Source organism: Lissotriton vulgaris, chromosome 1_1 (genome assembly GCF_964263255.1).
Source record: "Lissotriton vulgaris chromosome 1_1, aLisVul1.2, whole genome shotgun sequence".
Classification (NCBI taxonomy): domain Eukaryota; kingdom Metazoa; phylum Chordata; class Amphibia; order Caudata; family Salamandridae; genus Lissotriton; species Lissotriton vulgaris.
In genome coordinates, this window is record NC_141685.1 from 785723216 (window position 1) to 785741646 (window position 18431).

Sequence of the window (18431 nt, forward strand, 5' to 3'; positions counted from 1 at the left end):
ACCGGAGTATTAAAGTTAAATAACGTTTTCCTTTCTGTCTTTGGTTTTGTGAATGATGTTCAAAGAAGGTACATCTTATACCCCTTCTTGTGGTAACCTGCATTCACTTTTGATTATTATCATAAGTTCTGAAGAGCTGTTGGAAATATGCAGCCGCAAGACATATGAAGAACTACTTATCTCTATTCAGGAAATCCCTGGATAACTGTAAACAGGAAAGGAAAGCAAGAAAGACTTGTAAGACCAATTTAGTCCTGGGAGCTACTGGAGTAACACTCGGATTCTTCTTTCGACAAACCCGTATTCTTCTTTTGACACACCCGTATTCTTCTTTTGACACACCCGTATTCTTCTTTTGACACACCCGTATTCTCATCTACAAAACTTAAGATAACTTCATACTTCCAGATCGGTCATGAGCAATGTATCCCTTCTTCCATAGGAGTGATGGACAGGGGAAAGGCTGTATTATGTAGCTGTCACACTCGTTTTGGGGTTTGGCATTGAATTTCCCTAGTATTGTATTCCTTATGCTAACTTGGGTGAAATAGGTTAGAAAATAAGCATTTGTACCCCTATTGGATTGTGCCTTTCAGAGCATAGGCACCATCCATATAATTGTTCATTTGGTGCCTATGATTTGAATAGACTCACATTTTCAGGCTGTGGAAGCTTAGTGAATTTTACATAATACAGATTTTATATAGGAGAGTAACCTAGCCTCATCCTTTTGGGTTGGTTGTGCCAAAACCGCTATGAGTAATAGCCCATAAGATTCTTCCTCGCAGACCAACTTCAAATTCTGCTTTGCACTAAGTATGTGTGCGAGTCTTTTCTTGTTGTGGCAGAAATACTTTTTCAAATAAGAGCATGTTTTTGTTCTTATTCTCAAGTTAGATTTACTCTGTTGGCTACTGCATGGAAAGGAGGCTTGCTTTCAGTGCTGTGCTTCAGCTCTGGAATGCATAAACACGCTCTTAATATTCCATCTTAATATTACATTATAGTTTGATTGCATGTCCCGTCCAGGGTTGATACACCTAAAAGCTTGCTTTTTGAAAGCAGCAGGACTTGTAAGTGTCAGGAGGACTTTGTGCAGGGAAGGCCTTTCCAAGGAGCCATTATTTTTTGTGTTTATCACACTGCTTAGTATTGTGGAATCATCCCAGAATTTATTATAAAAACTCTCATGGACTGAAAGAGATACTTGTTTGAAAAGTCAACTGTGAAAATCTCTCTGCTTGTTACGCTTTATTTTTTTTATATATAATGCACGGCAGACCATTACTTGGTCACTCAGTGCTTTTTCTTGTAACGTGGTATAGGTTGGGAGTTTGCCTATACAGAGCCATTTGTGGAGCTGTTTCTTGACAAACCATGTTGAATGTGGTAATAGCTGTGTTGAATGGTGAGTTTTCCTGCCAGCTATGTTCTGAAGGGGAGTGGTTGGGGGAGAAGCAGGGGGGGTTCTTTGCCACTTGTTAGTCAAGCCTTTGTGAGAGTGCAGTGTTTAGGGTTGTATCTGTAAGGTGCATCACGGTGGGGAAGCGTGGAGGAGGAAAAGGAAGGTTGAAATAAATCTCCATCCAACCAATGTCCGTTAGATTTTTGGTTGATTTTGTACTCTATCCCATATGACTGTATTTTCTGTTTTGGTAGATTGCTTGTGTGAGTGATTTCCGTGGTCTATAGACCTGATTTACTGCTAACCGTCTAAGTTGATTCTGATGTAAGCTTGCTGAGTTTGTAATCTTAGAGTAAGATTTAACTCTTTCACTGCTGGGGTGTTTGCCCGTCTCTGTGCCTGAGGTTGTCTAAAAAAAAGAAAATTACCATAAGGTTGTTACATGTTCCTCTTTGGTTTCGTTGTGCCCCTTACAAACTGTTTTGTTTGGCACATTCAGGTGTTTGCATTAGTGTGAATCCTGCATCAATTTGTCATTACTGCAGGTAAAAAGTATTAAAAATAAAGAAATATTTTTATTTTTTTAACACATTTGCTAAACATTGTGTTGAATTTTGCACATGGACAAGCAACTGGGCCACGTCATTCTTGCGGCTCCGGACTGGGCACGGAGAGTCTGATATCCTGAGCTTATCCAAATGAGCATCGATCCTCCAATCAGGTTGCCCCTTCCGGAGGATCTTCTGTTGCAGCAGCAGGGGAGTGTCCACTATTCGAACCTGTCAACTCTATGCCTTCTTTCGCGGCGATTGAGTGGCGCAGTTGTTAGCATTTGACCTTCCTCTCGAAGTTTGCAATGTTACTTTGGCGGCCAGGTGGCCGTCCACCAAGACCGTGTACGCCTGCTGGTGGAATTAATTTATAAAATATTGTACTGAAAGTTATATTGATCCTCTTTCTGCTACCTTTTCACAAGTTTTGCTTTTTTGTTTGACCATTCCCCAGCAGGGCTCTGCACAGGACACTCTCAAAGGGTACCTTTCGGCCCTGTCTGCCTTCCTGAGGCTTCCAGACCAACCCTCATTATTTAAATCTCCCATTGTAAATAGTTTCCTCCATGGCCTTGTACATATGTTCCCACCTTCCCTTTCATTATGCCTCAATGGGACCTTAATTTGATTCTCACCTTTCTAATGAGCTCTCAATTCAATACTCTGCACAATTGCCCCCTCCGGCTGCTTACTATCAAAACAGCCTTTTGAGAGGTGATCACATCTTCCAGGAGGTCAGCCAATTACAGGCTTTGTCATCCATTCCTCCTTACCTGACCTTCTTCCCTGATAAGTTGGTGCTTTGCACTACAGCCTCTTTCTTTCCAAATGACCCACTTTCTATGCTCCTCCTCACCCCTCTGAAGAAGAGCAACTCCATCTTCTGGACCTAAAAAGAGCGTTGTTGTTCTATCTTGACTGCACTAAAGAGTTCCGGGTGAATGACCAACTCTACGTCTGGTACGTTGGAACAAAGAAAAGTTGTGTCGTGTAGAAGAGGTCTATCTCATGATGGGTCGTCCTCTGCATCAAAATTTGCTACGCTCTGGCCAAAAAGCAGCCTCCTGAAGCCTTAAGTGCTCATTGCACCAGAGCTAAGGCTGCTACTGCGGCGTTGTAAAGTAGAGTTCCAGTCCTCAACAATTGTCAGGCAGCAACATGGGCATCCCTGCACACATTTGTCAAGTACTACTGCCTAGACAATCAAGTTCCAGGGACAGCCTTTTTTGCCTCTTTGTACTACAGTACTTCCTGGTCTAAACGGGTCTGCGTCCCTCCTCCAGGGATGGTATTGCTTGGGTATCTATTCAAAGGAAAAGAGTCTACAGCTAAATGTCTCTATCAGATGGACACGTTTACTTACCTTCCGTAACACCTTATCTGGTAGAAACATGATCTAGCCGCAGATTCCTTCCTGACTCACCCATCGTCCCTTCACTGCAGACAGGTTTCTAGGGTCGGGGCTAATTTCTTTCAAGCCCCTAGTTGTTTAGTAACACACCAGCGTCCATGCACTTCATGGCTCTGCACTTCTGGCTTAAAGTTGTGAAAGTAACTGACGTCCGCGTGCCGAGATGGTGCCTGTATAGGTGACGCAGACATCACAACACTGCAGCCAATGCTGACAACACTCAGGGGTATTGCTCAAAGAAAAATCTTCCAGATCCAGTCTGTCGCCTGGGAAATTCAAAGGTAAGGAATATGTGGCTAAATCATGTTTCTACCAGATAAGGCGTTACCAAAGGTGAGTAACTTGTCAATTAATATGCAAGCTGCAGAAAAGTAATGCAAAGAAATGTCTGGCTTGGATGCCTTGTGTCGCTCCCACGTGCGCAGAGGCTGAAATATTCTGAGCAGTAAGGCTAGGTAACCAAATTTCATTTTCCTGGCCAAAACTTTGACTCTTGTCCCACGGTCATCTGCTGTTTGTTATTGACTTTATCACTTTTTTAAAAGCATGCGCTGAAGCAAAATGGTCTGCTTGCATTAACGTTGTAGTGCTGTGGAGAGATTGCATCTGCATGTTTATAATGCAATCTGGTTTCAACTTCTTTGGCATGGTTAAGATATAATCTCATTGCTTCGCTTCATGCCTTTATTTATTGTTGACGGATTGATTTACAAGTGAAAAAGCAACTGCAGGTGTGATCTGTTTTACTGGGTAAACTATATTGATTCATTTTCGAAGTGATAGCCCAACCTCGTATTTTGACACTTCTAAAGGTCCAAAAATTACTTTTAGCCCTTTATTATTTTTTTACATTTTTTTTTTACTTTTTCAGGCAGAGATCCATGCTGGCTGTGTCATATATGGAAGTGTTTTGTAAAATTGTGGCAGCCATATGCATTTCAGATTCATTTCAGTCAGTCCTACTTGCAGCGTACTGCAGATCTCCCTTTTGGGCAAAGTTTAGGTAGTATGGGCCTTGCTCCTCCAATTAAAGATGCTTCGGTTGTTGGGTTAATATTTTGAACAGCTCACCCAAGAGTGAAAGCAAACTATTTACTTCAGTCACTGCCCTTCAACTTCCATTATTACAATACAAATAGATTAAAATGTGCTGCAAAGTTTCTATTTAGTAACCCGGTAGTGCCACAGCTATAAAGTATCCAAACATTCAGAATCTTTCGTTTTTAGCAAAGTAGGTTAAAATCCAGGACTGCTTCATGGAGCACGTAACTGTGTTGGTGCTCTTTCCGGAAAATTCTTTGTATTTACTGTTTAGACACACATTGTAATTTTTGTCTGTAATGGAAAAGATATTCTCATAAAGCCTCAAGCATGGGATTGTGAGTCTGGTGGTGGAATTTCTACATTTTTAACTTTTCTAATTGTTTACCCTTTTCTTTCTGTAGTGGATCCATCCGACTTCTTTATTGTGGAACCCCTAAAGTTTTCTCCAGAAAAAAAGGCAAGTTTTGCTTCAGTTATGGTTCTGTTAATTATAACCATGTTGCATGAAGCTTATGTGTGTGCCATGGATGGTAGCCAAGGCTTCTTAATGGGAAACATCCTTTACAACGCAACTTTTACCACGCAGTGCCTTTACATCGCAACTTTTACAACGCAAACCATTACAACGCATTGCGCTGGGGGGCGCTCTAGGATAGGGAATAGATATAATTTACTATCCAACACCTTCCCTACTATCCACGGGGACTGGAGTTGGAATAGTAAATTAAACTATTCACTATCCAGCACCCCGCAATACTATGCGTTGTAAAGGCATGCGTTGAAAACTTGCGATGTAAAAGCATGCGTGGTAAAAGCCTGCGTTGTAATGTCCTACATCCCTTCTTAATATCTAATTATCTCAATTTTACCTAGAGGACAGATGTGACTGCTGAGTTTGTAGACTGTTACTTGTGAAGAAAGAGGAACGTACTTTTTGCTTGAGAGTTTGATTAACGTATATCTGATGGGTCGAAGTAAGAGTTCTTCACTTTATGAATGACTGCTTTCACTGCCACAAGAATGTCACCGACACGAGGCTGACGTTGATCAAGTGAACAGTAATAGTCAAATACTGGTAGACTGAAAACATATATTCGAGGCATATGAGCTGCAGATTGTACACCTTAGCATTAGACCGCCACCTGGGGTTGGGCTCGGATGATTGCAGGTTGTTGTTGTCTTGGAAGAAGTCTTTGTAGTCATGAGATAGGTGACTCCTCCCTTGGACAACAGTGCGCATGGTCATCGACTCCATCCTTAGATTGTTTTTTTCCGCCACAAGGTTCGGATGCAAGTTTCTCCGCTCCGGACAGGAAAAGATTTTTCAGCAACTTCGAAGCGCAGAACTTCCACAAACTTCAAGTAACTATCTTCGACATCGAAGACCAGGCTTTTCGACGACATAATTTCCATTCCGGCCATCGAAGTGGGCCGTTAGGCCTATCGACGCCGTGCGGCCTACACCACATGGAAAGAACTCCGTTCAAGAAATGCCCGAAATGCCGGGCAAAATTCCCACATAGCGATCACCACGAGGTCTGCAACCTCTGTCTATCGCCGGAACACGACGAGTCAACCTGCACAGCTTGTGCGTCCTTCGATCGAAGAAAACAATCCGGGATCAGAGGGCCCATCGACACGAGATGAGATCAGCACCGGAGGATATCTTCGAAGAAGAGGTTCCCCTCGTTGTCTAAGAAGACTCTCCTGATCTCCAGATCGTATCTAAGGCAGACGACTCGGACAACTCCATTCCATCGGGTCAGCACGTGAGTACTACTGCCCCTGCACCACACACTCTGCCCAAACCGAAGGCTAAGGTCAGCACTCCGCCCAAGGGGCCCAGTCGAGATCGAAAATCCACTTCGACAGCCTCGCCATCGAGCTCGGCTCAGAAGAAACCAACAAAGCCTTATAGTGCCTTGACACCGAGTAAAATTCTCCTGTCGGCACCGAAACGCAAAGACACCTCGGCGCCGAAGCCAAAACACCCTTCGGTACCGAAGCCAAAAATCGTATCGGTACCGAAACCGAAAGAAGTAACGGCTCCGAAGCTGTCCACTTCTAGATCGGCGCCGAGAACAAAAAGCCTGATTCCGAGGTAACCAAATCCTCGAACATGCCTATGAAGCCGAAAACAACTTCTTCGGCACCAAAAACTATGCCACGGGACGTTACAACACCTTCCAACGCTGAAGAAAGGCCACAACCTCCGCCGGAGCCGAAAAAATCGAAGCCCAGGAAGGTTGTAGAACAGGAGGAACTTTTTACACCAGATACTCAACAAAAGAAGATCTGTATAGACCCAAGGACAGGACGTGTGGGTACTACACCTCAAAAGAAGAGACCAGCAGATACACCACCCACACCTGTGGTGCCTGCAAAGAAGGACTGTGCAACATCTCCTATGCACCCTTCCTCTCCTACACCTCTTCTTCCTCCTTCTCCTGTACCTCCTTACACATCACCTCCGATATCTCGTACACATTCTCCAGTATCTCACATTCCTCACAGCAAAATGATGATTAATACAACTTTAAGGGAGGGGACAATGAGGAAGAGCCTAGCTCATATCACACAGATGAGGATTTGTGGGATTTTTCAAACCCCAAAGAGGTACATATATATATGACCCACAGGGTATGCACGACATTCCAGAACCGCACTCATACCCATCAAAGCCTTCCCCTCCAGAAGACCCAATTAGTTTTAGTCATCTGCTAAACAGAGCTGCTATCTACCACGGAGTACCTATGCATTCTGATGATATTGAGGAGGATTTTCTCTTAGATACCTTTAAGCACTCTCGGAGGACTGCTCAAATTCTTCCAATGATTAAGGGAGTCGTTAAGCATGCACCAGAAGTATTTAAGGATCCTGTACGCACAAGAATATTAAACCCTAGAATTGAAAAGAAATATAGACCAGCACCCACAGACCCAGCCTATATTAAAGGACACCTACCACTAGATTCATTAGTGGTGTCCAATGCTAGGAAGAGGGCAAATTCTCAAACCTCGGGAGAAGCGCCCCCACATGATAAAGAATCAAAGGTCATTGATGCATCAGGGAAAAGGGTAGCTGCACAAGCTGCAAACATGGGGCGTATAGCAAATACACAAGCCTTACTTTCCCGCTATGATAGGGCTCACTATGATCAATTAGAAAAACTACTTCAACATCTACCAGATCAGTAAAAGGATCAAGCAACTGACCTTATACAAGAAGGCAAGTTAATATCTAATGCCTCAATAAAATGTGCACTAGATGCCGCTGACACAGCATCTAGAGCTGTAAATACTATTGTCATACTTTGGAGACATGCTTGGCTACGCATTTCAGGGTTTAAACAAGAAGTGCAAACTACCATTTTAAACCAGTCTTTCAATCAAAACCAATTATTTGGTCCTGAAGTAGATACCATACTAGAAAAAATGAAGAAAGACACCAACACTGCCAAGTCTATGGGAGCTTTACAGTATACAACAAACAGAGGCTCCTTTTGTCGCTCCTCCTACAGAGGAGGCTCCAAACAGACTGGAGCAGACACTACAACATCTTTTAAATCACAAACATCCTCCACCAAGGGATACTTTAGAGGAGGATATGGAGGAAACAATAACAAAGGAAGAGGTTGCGGTAACAACAACAACCAATCCTCTTCCACCACCAAACAATGACTTCTGTCTGCTCCCCCCGCAGCATACCACTCCTGTAGGGGGCAGATTAACACAGTTCCTACCTGTCAGGAACTACATTACACAGACAAGTGGGTAAGACAGATTATCCAACATGGCTACTGCTTAGAACTTACAGCAACCCCTACAAACATACCTCCAAGACAGCGTCCAATGTCTACAGACCATCTAACTCTGCTTCGACAAGAAGTGTTAGCACTTCTACAGAAGGATGCTATTCAGATAGTTCCTTTAGAATGACAGGGAATGGGGGTTTGCTCACTGTATTTTCTAATTCCCAAGAAGGACGGAACACTGAGGCCAATTCAGGACCTCAGGCCCCTCAATCATTACATACAATCAGATCACTTCCATATGATCACTCTACAACAAGTGCTTCCACTGCTACAACAGGGCGACTTCCTTACCACACTAGATCTAAAGGATGCCTACTTCCTTATCCCCATACATCCTGCTCACAGAAAGTATCTAAGGTTTGTACTCCAAGGACAACATTATCAGTTCAAAGTCCTTCCATTCGGGGTAACAACAGCACCAAGAGTATTCACAAAGTGCCTAGCAGTAGTAGCAGCACATCTCAGAAGACAACAGATGCACGTCTTCCCTTATCTAGACGACTGGCTCATAAAGGCAAAATCGTTCATTCTGTGTGTTCAGCACACACAACAAACAATTCAAACATTGCACGACTCAGGGTTCACAATAAACTACACCAAGTCGCACATACATCAGTATCTAGGAGCTACACTAAATACGTCTACAGCTCTAGCGTATCCCAGTCCAGCCAGGGTACAGAGCATTCAGGCTCTAGTCGCCATGATTCAACACCAGCAATCTCTGCAAGCCAGGGTGGTCATGAGACTAATAGGCATGATGGCATCTTGCATCTTCATAGTACCATACGTAAGACTGCAGATGCGTCCCCTGCAAGAGTGCCTAGCACAACAGTGGAACCAAGCTCAAGGTCAACTAAACGACCTGGTGTTAGTAGACAGCCGCACATATCGCTCTCTGCAATGGTGGAAAACCAAAAACCTGACAAAGGGGCGGCCGTTCCTAGAGCCTGTTCCACAAGTAGTGCTTACAACAGACGCATCCCTCACAGGGTGGTGAGCCCATCTCTTACATCACACAACTCGAGGCCAATGGACCATTAAACAGAAACGGTTCCATATCAACCACCTAGAGCTGCTAGCAATATTCCTAGCACTGAAGACATTTCAACTTCAAGTACAAAACAAAGCTGTTCTAATCCGGACGGACAATGACAGCTATGTACTACATACAAAAACTGGGGGGGGGGGGTGGGGGGACTCACTCTCTGCAACTGTCCCAACTTGCACAGAACATTTGGAGATGGGCCGTTCCTCAAAACATACATCTGCTAGCGGAACACCTTCCAGGGGTCCACAATCAGATAGCAGATCTGTTAAGTCGGCAGGCACAACAGATTCACGAATGGGAACTGCATCCACAAGTTCTTCAGCCATTCTTCAAAAGGTGGGGGCATCCACACATAGATCTGTTTGCCACCCAAGAAAACACAAAATGCCCAGCCTTCGCCGCCAGGTTCCCACACCCACGGTCCGAAGGCAATGAGATTTGGATATATTGTGTTTTTAAAAAAACTCACCGATCCCCTGGGCACTCAACCCTTCAGGCACAGGCATCCCCGCACAGCGGATTTATCGCTGCTGCGGGCGACTGTTTTTCCTTCTTGCCGCCATTTCCTGGAGACACAAGACACGCCCACTTGTGCTGGCCACGCCCCCTTCACCAAGGTAGATAACGCGCGCTGAGTACAAGCGCCACACTGTAACAGCAACCTCCTGAGGCGGAAGCAGGGAGTAGCGATAGCTTGTCTTTGATTTTACTTGATATATTGTGTTTTTAAAAAAACTCACCGATTCCCTGGGCACTCAACCCTTCAGGCACAGGCATCCCCGCACAACGGATTTTTTGCTGCCGCGGGCGACTGTTTTTCCTTCTTGCCGCCATTTTCTGGAGACTCAAGACATGCCCACTGTGCTGCCACGCCCCCTTCCTACACCCTCCTCACTCCCATAAAGCATGTGCACCTACCGGAAGCGCAGCGGACGAGCGCAGAGGGTGCGACGTTTGCGCGCCGAAGGCGCGCTTAAGGCAAGCTCGTCTGCGCTCTTCCGTGCCGAGACCGGGCCCAGGGCCACCCCCCCTGGCCCTGTTTCATCACAGAATTCTGCAGCCCCTACTTTGATCAAATACACTTCCTCTCAACTCAATCTTAATCCTCCGGCGAACTTTTCACATTCTGTACCACATCTGTTACACATGGACCCTTTGGTAGGCCCCCATAAATGCCCTACTTGCTCAACCCATACCCCCCGCTAATACCCCCTCACAGGTCTTAGCAGCACTTATTAATGTACGCTCCCTCCCTAAACATAAAACTGAAATCTTAGAATTTATTGTGTCACATAACCTCGATCTCTTGTTTATCACCGAGACTTGGGGTGACGACTCCTCCGGCCCGGATTTCAAGGCAGCTATCCCCGAAGACTACTGCGTGCATAGACTAGACCGATTAAAAAGAAAAGGTGGCGGACTAGCCATCATTTATAGGAACCACTTCAAAGTCAAAATTACCGATCTTAAATACAACGACTGTGAAGCCTTTTCCTTTTCCATCAGCCTCTCTGGCAATCAGTCATTCGCAAGTGTGCTAATCTATCGCCCGCCTGGGTCCAGATCCAAATTCCTCAACAACCTGAACAACTTAATCGAGGTTACGGCTGGAGCTCCACAATACACCATACTAGGAGATTTCAATTTCCATCTTGAATCCCCATGCAACACTGATACCATTGCGCTAATTAACGATCTATCAGCAGCCGGATTCCAGCAAACTGTCGCCCAGCCCTCTCACGAGGCAGGCCATACCCTAGATGGGGTATTCACCAATTATCCTCACATTATGATTTCAGATGTAATCCCCCTTAACTGGACTGACCACTCAGCAGTCTGCTTTTCCATAAAAATCAAATCTCCACTATCTCTAACCGGATTATCTTCTCCTATCTCTTTTAGAGACTGAAAAACATCAATACTTCTCATCTTGCTTCTATGTTGACCGAGAGCATCATTACCACCGAACCTAATCCGTCATTAGCCTCCAGTAATTACCTCAACAGCTTAGATATGGCTTGTTCTAAACTAGCACCTTTGAAAACTTCACAACGTAATAGAAAGTCTCCTTCTGCCCCATGGTTCTCGGAATCCCTACTTCTTCAGAGACAACACTGTAGAAATTTGGAAAGACACTGGCGCCGTTACTACAACCCCACAGACATATTCTCATATAAAAGCGCCCTCTCCAAATATAAAGACCTCATCGCGTCCGAAAAAACTATATATTACACCTCCCAAATTGATCAGGCAAAAAATTCAGCAAGAAAACTGTTTCAAGTGGTTAACCAACTCTCAAACCCCGCAGCCCCCCTTCTGGCCTATCTCAAACCCTCTGCAACTCCCTTGCAAATTTCTTTAGGGGCAAAGTCACCCCTATCTTCTCAGCCTTCATTCAAAAATTTCCGTCCATTACTATAAACAATCAACCATCATCCACTAACGCTCCATCCTTCTCTGTGTTCAAAGCAGTCACTGAGGAACAAGTCCACCGTTTAATTTGCAACACCAAATCGGGCCTCCCCCAAGATCCTTGCCCTCCGGCTATTCTCAATCTTATTCCAGAAGCCATCTCCCCTGCTTTGACGAACATTTGCAATGCTATGTTCACCACCGGCTCATATCCGGCAGTCTGGAAAAAGGCTATCATTAAGCCACTCCTGAAAAAACCCACCCTTGACCCCTCCCTCCCATCCAGTTACAGACCCATCACATGTCTCCCCTACCCAGCAAAAGTATTTGAAAAAGCTATGAATATGCAACTCTCGAAATTCATAGATGAAAACAATCTACTGGATGAAACCCAATTTGGGTTTAGGCAGGGACACGGAACCGAAACTGCTTTAATAAAAGCGGCAGATGAAATAAGAATGACATTGGATAAAGGAGGAACGGCAGTACTAGTACTGCTAGATCTTTCTGCAGCCTTCGACACGGTCGATCATGCCACCCTGATCAACCGTGTCTCAGCAGTAGGCGTTCAGAACAAGGCCAAAGAACTTCTTGCCTCCTTCTTGGCCAACCGATCACAGCAAACTTTCAAAAAGGAATGCTCGCAATCAGTTCCTGGATGTCATCAAACTGTCTTAAATTAAACTCTGATAAGACAGAGGTGATATCATTCGGGAAACTGGAACCTACCTGGTCCCCTCGATGGTGGCCTGAGATGGGACCTCCACCAGAACCTGTCACCAAGGTTCGTAACCTTGGAGTTATCTTCGATAACAAATTGACCTTTCACCATCATGTCAACTCCGTAGTCTCCACTTCCTTCTTCACTCTTAATAAAATCAAAAACTTCTTCCTTACCTTCACATTTCAGCTGGCAAAACCCTTATTAGCACTCTGGTTTTTGCCAAAACAGACTACTGCAACGCCCTCCTTCTTAATGCCCAGGAGAAAGTTCTTAACAGGCTCCAGCTAGTACTGAATGCCTCAGCCAGAATCCTACTGGGCATTCCTAAGTTTACCTCCAGTTCCCCGTATATCCAACAGCTTCACTGGCTCCCCGTTAGGAGCCGCACAAAATTCAAAGCATTGTGTATTGCCTATAAAGCTGTCAACAACTTAGGCCCACTTCCTCAAGGATGCCCTCTGTCCGCTGGAAAATCTGAGAACTCTTCGCTCCTTCTCAGCTCATCTGCTCAAAATCAAACGAACAAAAAAGGCCAATCGGGGTGACAGATGCTTCGAGATTTCCACAGCTAGACTCTGGAACGCACTCCCCCTTTCCATTAAAACGGCCCCAAAGCTCATTAGCTTCAGGAAGAAATTAAAAACCTGGCTTTTCCCAAATTAAAATCTGCCATAGCTATCATTCTGTTCATTGAGCGCCGAGACACCCCCGGGTATTTGTGCGCTATAAAAATTGCCATAAACATAAAACTGGTCAGGCAGATTTGCGTAAGCTTTTTCGCCTCTCCCACTCATTCCATTAGTAGTACGCAAGCTCAGACAACAGTCTCTCACACTGATACTGGTAGCTCCCACATGGGCACGCCAACCGTGGTTCACCACACTACTAGAACTTTCTCTAGCTCCACATCAAAAGCTACGCCTCACACCATCCCTGCTCACACAGAACCATGGAGAAATCAGACACCCAGATCCGAACCAGCTGAATTTGGCGATCTGGCTCCTGAAGCCTTTGAGTTTCGTTATCTAAACCTACCACCAGACTGTATGAACATCATTAAAGAGGCTAGGAAACACACTACTAGAGTGTGTTATGCCGCTAAATGGAAGAGATTTGCAATCTATTGCAAAAATAATCTCATTGATCCACTGGATGTATCCATCCAGAATATCATTTGTTATCTGTTACATCTGCAATGGTCTAATTTGACATATTCTTCCATACGCCTGCATCTTGCAGCAATTGCGGCATACCTACAAAACAGACAACATCTGTCTCTCTTTAGAGTACCAGCAATCAAAGCATTCATGGAGGGATTAAAGAGAATAATCCCACCAAGGTTACCACCTGCTCCTGTGTGGAACTTAACCCCTTACATGCAGCCGCGATTCTGCGCCTGTGTGGCAAAATCACGAGTGGGCGGGTTTATTACGGCCCCCAGCCGTCATCAGCACACGAGCGCCGTAGTGCATGACGGATGGGGGCCGTCATCAGCATGCAAGGGGTTAAATGTTGTACTCACAAGGCTCACGGGACCCCCGTTCGAGCCTTTACATAAATGTGAACTGCAATTTCTAACATGGAAAACTGCTTTCCTTGTTGCCTTTACCTCTCTTAGGAGGGTAAGTGAAATACAAGCTTTCACAATACAAGAACCATTTTTTCAAATACATCCTATCAAAGTGGTTCTTAGATGCAATCCAAAATTTCTTCCAAAGGTTATCACTTCTTTTCACCTAAATCAATCCGTAGAGTTACCTGTGTTTTTCCAAAACCCAGACTCTGGGGCAGAAAGAGCATTACACACATTAGATGTTAAGAGAGCTCTTTTATACTACATAGATAGAACTAACTCCTTTAGGGAGACCAAACAACTGTTTTTAGCTTTCTCTCCTCATAAAGGCAACCCCATCTCTAAAGGTGGGATTGCAAGGTGGATTGTAAAGTGTATACAAATATGTTATGCTAAAGCAAAACGTACATTAACAGTTCCTCCTAGGGCGCATTCCACTTGCAAACTAGGAGTCTCTATGGCTTTCTTAGGAAACATAGCAATAGAGGACATATGCAAGGCAGCTACATGGTCTACACCACACACTTTCACTAAACACTATTGTGTTGATGTACAAGCCAAGGAGCAAGCTGCAGTAGGCCAAGCTGTCCTTAAAACTCTATTTCAAACAACTACAACGGATACAGGTGACCACCGATCAGGGGAGACACTGCTGCACAATCTGCAGCTCATATGCCTCGAACGGAATATGCTACTTACCAGTATGCTTCTGTTCTTGGCATGTAGAGCTGCAGAGTTGTACACGCCCTCCTTCCTTCCCGAGACTTGTATCCGTTCCAGTTTTCCTCATCTTACTGAGATGCACACGCATGGACATCACTTTCTTACTGTATCTCTACTAACTCCATCATTTCCCATCATGGTGAAAAACAATCTAAGGATGGAGTCGATGACCATGCGCACTGTTGCCCAAGGGAGGAGTCACCTATCTCATGACTACAAAGACTTCTTCCCAGACAACAACCTACAATCATCCGAGCCCAACACCAGGTGGCGGTGTAATGCTAAGGTGTACAACTCTGCAGCTCTACATGCCAAGAACAGATGCATACTGGTAAGTAGCATATTCCTTTTTATCTCAAGTGTTTTTTGGGGGGATGGAGGCGAGGGCAGAAGTCAATGTGCAGTTGCATGAGGTGTAATTGTCACAAAAATATAGAACTTATTTTATGTATAACATGCATTTTTTTCAATAGTTGTGTTTTGGGGAGTGGTTTCATGGGGCCATTTTTAGGTCTTGCCTTTGAGACTGCATTAGTTGTTCTCCCCTCTCCCCCTCCCCCCCCCCCCCCCCCCCACCCCAAAAAAAAGCACACTAATGTTCCTACATAGAGTGGCTTTTGTCAGTGGTGTTCATTCATTGGTCTCTTAAATATTAATTTACATTTGCTTCCGCCCACCACAGCATACGGCATGGGACTATGATTAAGCCCACTTCAGCCATTGGCTCTCTTGACTTTGAGTGACTGCATTTTTCTTGTGCACATTATGCACATCCACTTAAAAAAACACATCCTTCAGTGCCAGAGCTAGGGAGCCAATATTTAATTTCCTTTTGTTAAAAACTTTGTTTTTTGCTTTTAATTTAATGGTTTTTTTCCTCTTCATTATTGTGAGAGCCTGGCACCATATAGGTAACTCTTCTGCGCCCTTCTCTTTGTGTCTGAGATACAATGCCTATTCTCTGGTCTAGCATCCGTCCTACAGAGCAGCTTTTGGATTTTAGAAAAACTCGTTCTTCGGCTGTCCGGTAGAGAGCAGCTACAACATTGTCAGTGGAAATTGTTTTAGGTGGGCAGGAAGACACTGACAAATTAGGGTAGTTAAAAGCAGGATTCGATTGCACTACTGATGTTTGGTGGTTTCTAATTTGGGAGCAAACCGCCCCTGAAAGGTAGCTTTGTGGCTCATGCCATTTCTTTTCAGGAACTTGAGCATACATTCTGCTCCCGGCTTTTTGCTTGTCTTAAAGGGGAAGAAGAACTGGGCATTGTGTCTTCTTTTCTGTGCATAAGGTGCTCTGACAATATTTGAAATCTGTCTTTGGTGAACATTTATCCTATCAATTCTTTTGAAGACTGACTGGACATCGATGATATGCATCACTGCAAAACACATGAATTTAAATATTTTCAATTGCAGCACACGTGTGCACCTTTATAGCAGAGAGACCCAAGCATCATCCCCTCCTCAGCCCATACAATATGTGCCGCTAATTATGTTTTTGTCGAGTGGCAAGTTGTTGAGCAGGGTATTTGAGCCCAGAGAGAAAGCTACTGTAATTACACGGCATTGATTAGTCATTTTGCGTCCTTCATTTTAAAATTAGAAAATTATGCTTCTTTTCATCTTCCAGCTAGCAAAGAATCTTACTTTTATTCCTAGAAACTAAGTGGCTTTAAGTTTTATATTTTAATTGTAGTACATTCAGCACTGATATAATATCTAATAAATGAGAAATTGAGAACTGATTTGACAGGGCTGCTCCCTAGTCTCAAATCTGGATGTTTTTATAAACGGTTTGCGATCATATGTCCAAATTATACAAAATAAGGAGGCCACTCCATTTATTGTATACTTAAGGCACCCTAATGGAACCACACAACTCCTAGGGCTGTTCTAGAATAGATTCACCTATAAGTATACTGACGTAAAAATAATTTGACACTTAAGTAAAACCAAATGTAAGTGCCTAGGATAAGAGGCCCAGTAAGAAACAAATGTAACCTTAAATATGGTGAATATTTAGGCATCACAGTACTACTTCACTGCAATGGGATGCATCATGCTAAATTGGATTATAGGGTATCCCTCGGCTTGTAGACAAGCCCCTTTTCTGTTTTTACACCATTCCTTAACGGGATATGTGTATGGCTCCTTAGGCAGGAACAAGCCTGTTTTTATAATCGGAAAGATCTATTTACCCACTGCACATCACACGTCCCATGGTTTCATCTTAAATACATTTTCGGTGCAATTGGACAGATAATGAGATGTCACATTATTTTAATTGTTGTACCTTTTGAAAGTATCTTGGTAAGATAACTTATTGTGTGTGGTTGAATTTTTCTTTGCGTGGCGATGTAATTTATTGGCATGACAAACATTTAAAGCATTGTGTATTGTGCAGTAAGTAAAAGACAACAAAGTTTGCTGCTTTAAATAAATAAATGACTGTCAAATGTAGGAAAATTGAATGCAACGTTAAATGTTTTCTTGTCTCCCCTACAGAAAAAGCGCTGCAAGTATAAAGGGGAAAACAATATTGAGACCATAAAACCAACTGACGCTCCGCACCCAGTGGCTAATGGGGACTTGAAAACAAAAAAGCCGTTTACAAATCAGAGGGACTTCTCCAACATGGGGGAAGTTTTTCACTCCTCGCACAAAGGGCCTCCTTCTGAGGGCAGCTCCGAGACCTCCTCGCAGTCGGACGAGTCGTACTTCTGTGGCATTGCAGCCTGCACCAACCTGTGCAACGGGCAGCCACAGAAGACCAAGTCAGAGAAGCGGGCAATAAAGCGAAGGCGGTCGAAGCTCCAAGACCAAGGCAAGCTCCTAAAGTCCCTCATTCAGACTAAATCGGGCTCCATGCCCAGCCTGCACGACATAATCAAAAGCAACAAGGATATCACCGTAGGAACATTTGGGGTCACGACGGTATCTGGTCGCATTTAATAATAATGCAATGGCACGGTTTCTTGCGGAGAGGAGTCGGTATGGTTCTCGCCATGATGCAGAAACAAGAAGACAAGGAGCGGTGCCACATGAAGATGACAAAGGCTTCCTGCTTGTTTTAAATCCATGGGATGGTGTCAATCTTGAAGTTATGAAAGTGGCTCATTTCCTGTATGGACACAATGGAATGGGAAGGAGACTTGATTTATTTCAAGAAAAAGATGTTTTTTCGCAGTTTAATTACTGGGGGAAAGAAATTTGAAACCCAGTTTATTGGGTGGAACAGGGACTCAAGACTAACCCTCTCCCCTTAGCGTTGTTCCTATTTCTTGCACCTTCCCATATTTGTGCCTTTTTTGTCTATATTTATAATGCTACTGGAAGGTGGTAGTAAGTGTGGGGACATTGTTGCCATTTGAGTTTTGTAACTTTAAGAGCGTTAATTGAATGAAACACTACAGTGCTTTGAGCAGCAGGACACCATGGGCAGTGGGGAAGGTGGGCCTCTGTGGGTCCACTTCTTGATAATATTTAACATAGACTTTTTCACTAAATGCTGTTTTTTCAGTCTCTTTTATTTATAAGGGTGGATATGGAAGCGTCCTTGTGTATTCATCCAATCTTTGTAGCAGAATTTTGTTTTTATATTTGTGAAAAGTATGATGGAGTTTATGAAACATTCAGTCACATTTTACTGGCTGTTATGTGAGAAAACAGTGGTCATTTATTTTATTACACATGGGATACCACCTCCAGTTTACCAGGAATAAA

General features: G+C 43.9%; 1 protein-coding gene across 4 annotated transcripts in view; it reads left to right on the forward strand.

Annotated features, from left to right (window-relative positions):
• SUCO (SUN domain containing ossification factor) overlaps positions 1-18214 on the forward strand; it is a 696748-nt gene extending 678534 nt beyond the window's left edge. For all 4 annotated transcript variants that reach the window (XM_086956303.1, XM_086956322.1, XM_086956311.1 and 1 more), the window contains 2 exons: positions 4813-4868; positions 17214-18214. In XM_086956303.1, the coding sequence (XP_086812429.1) occupies positions 4813-4868; positions 17214-17660 (503 nt within the window). In that variant the 3' untranslated portion in view covers positions 17661-18214. The remainder of the gene's footprint in view (positions 1-4812; positions 4869-17213) is intronic.
• Positions 18215-18431: the final 217 nt, after the last annotated feature.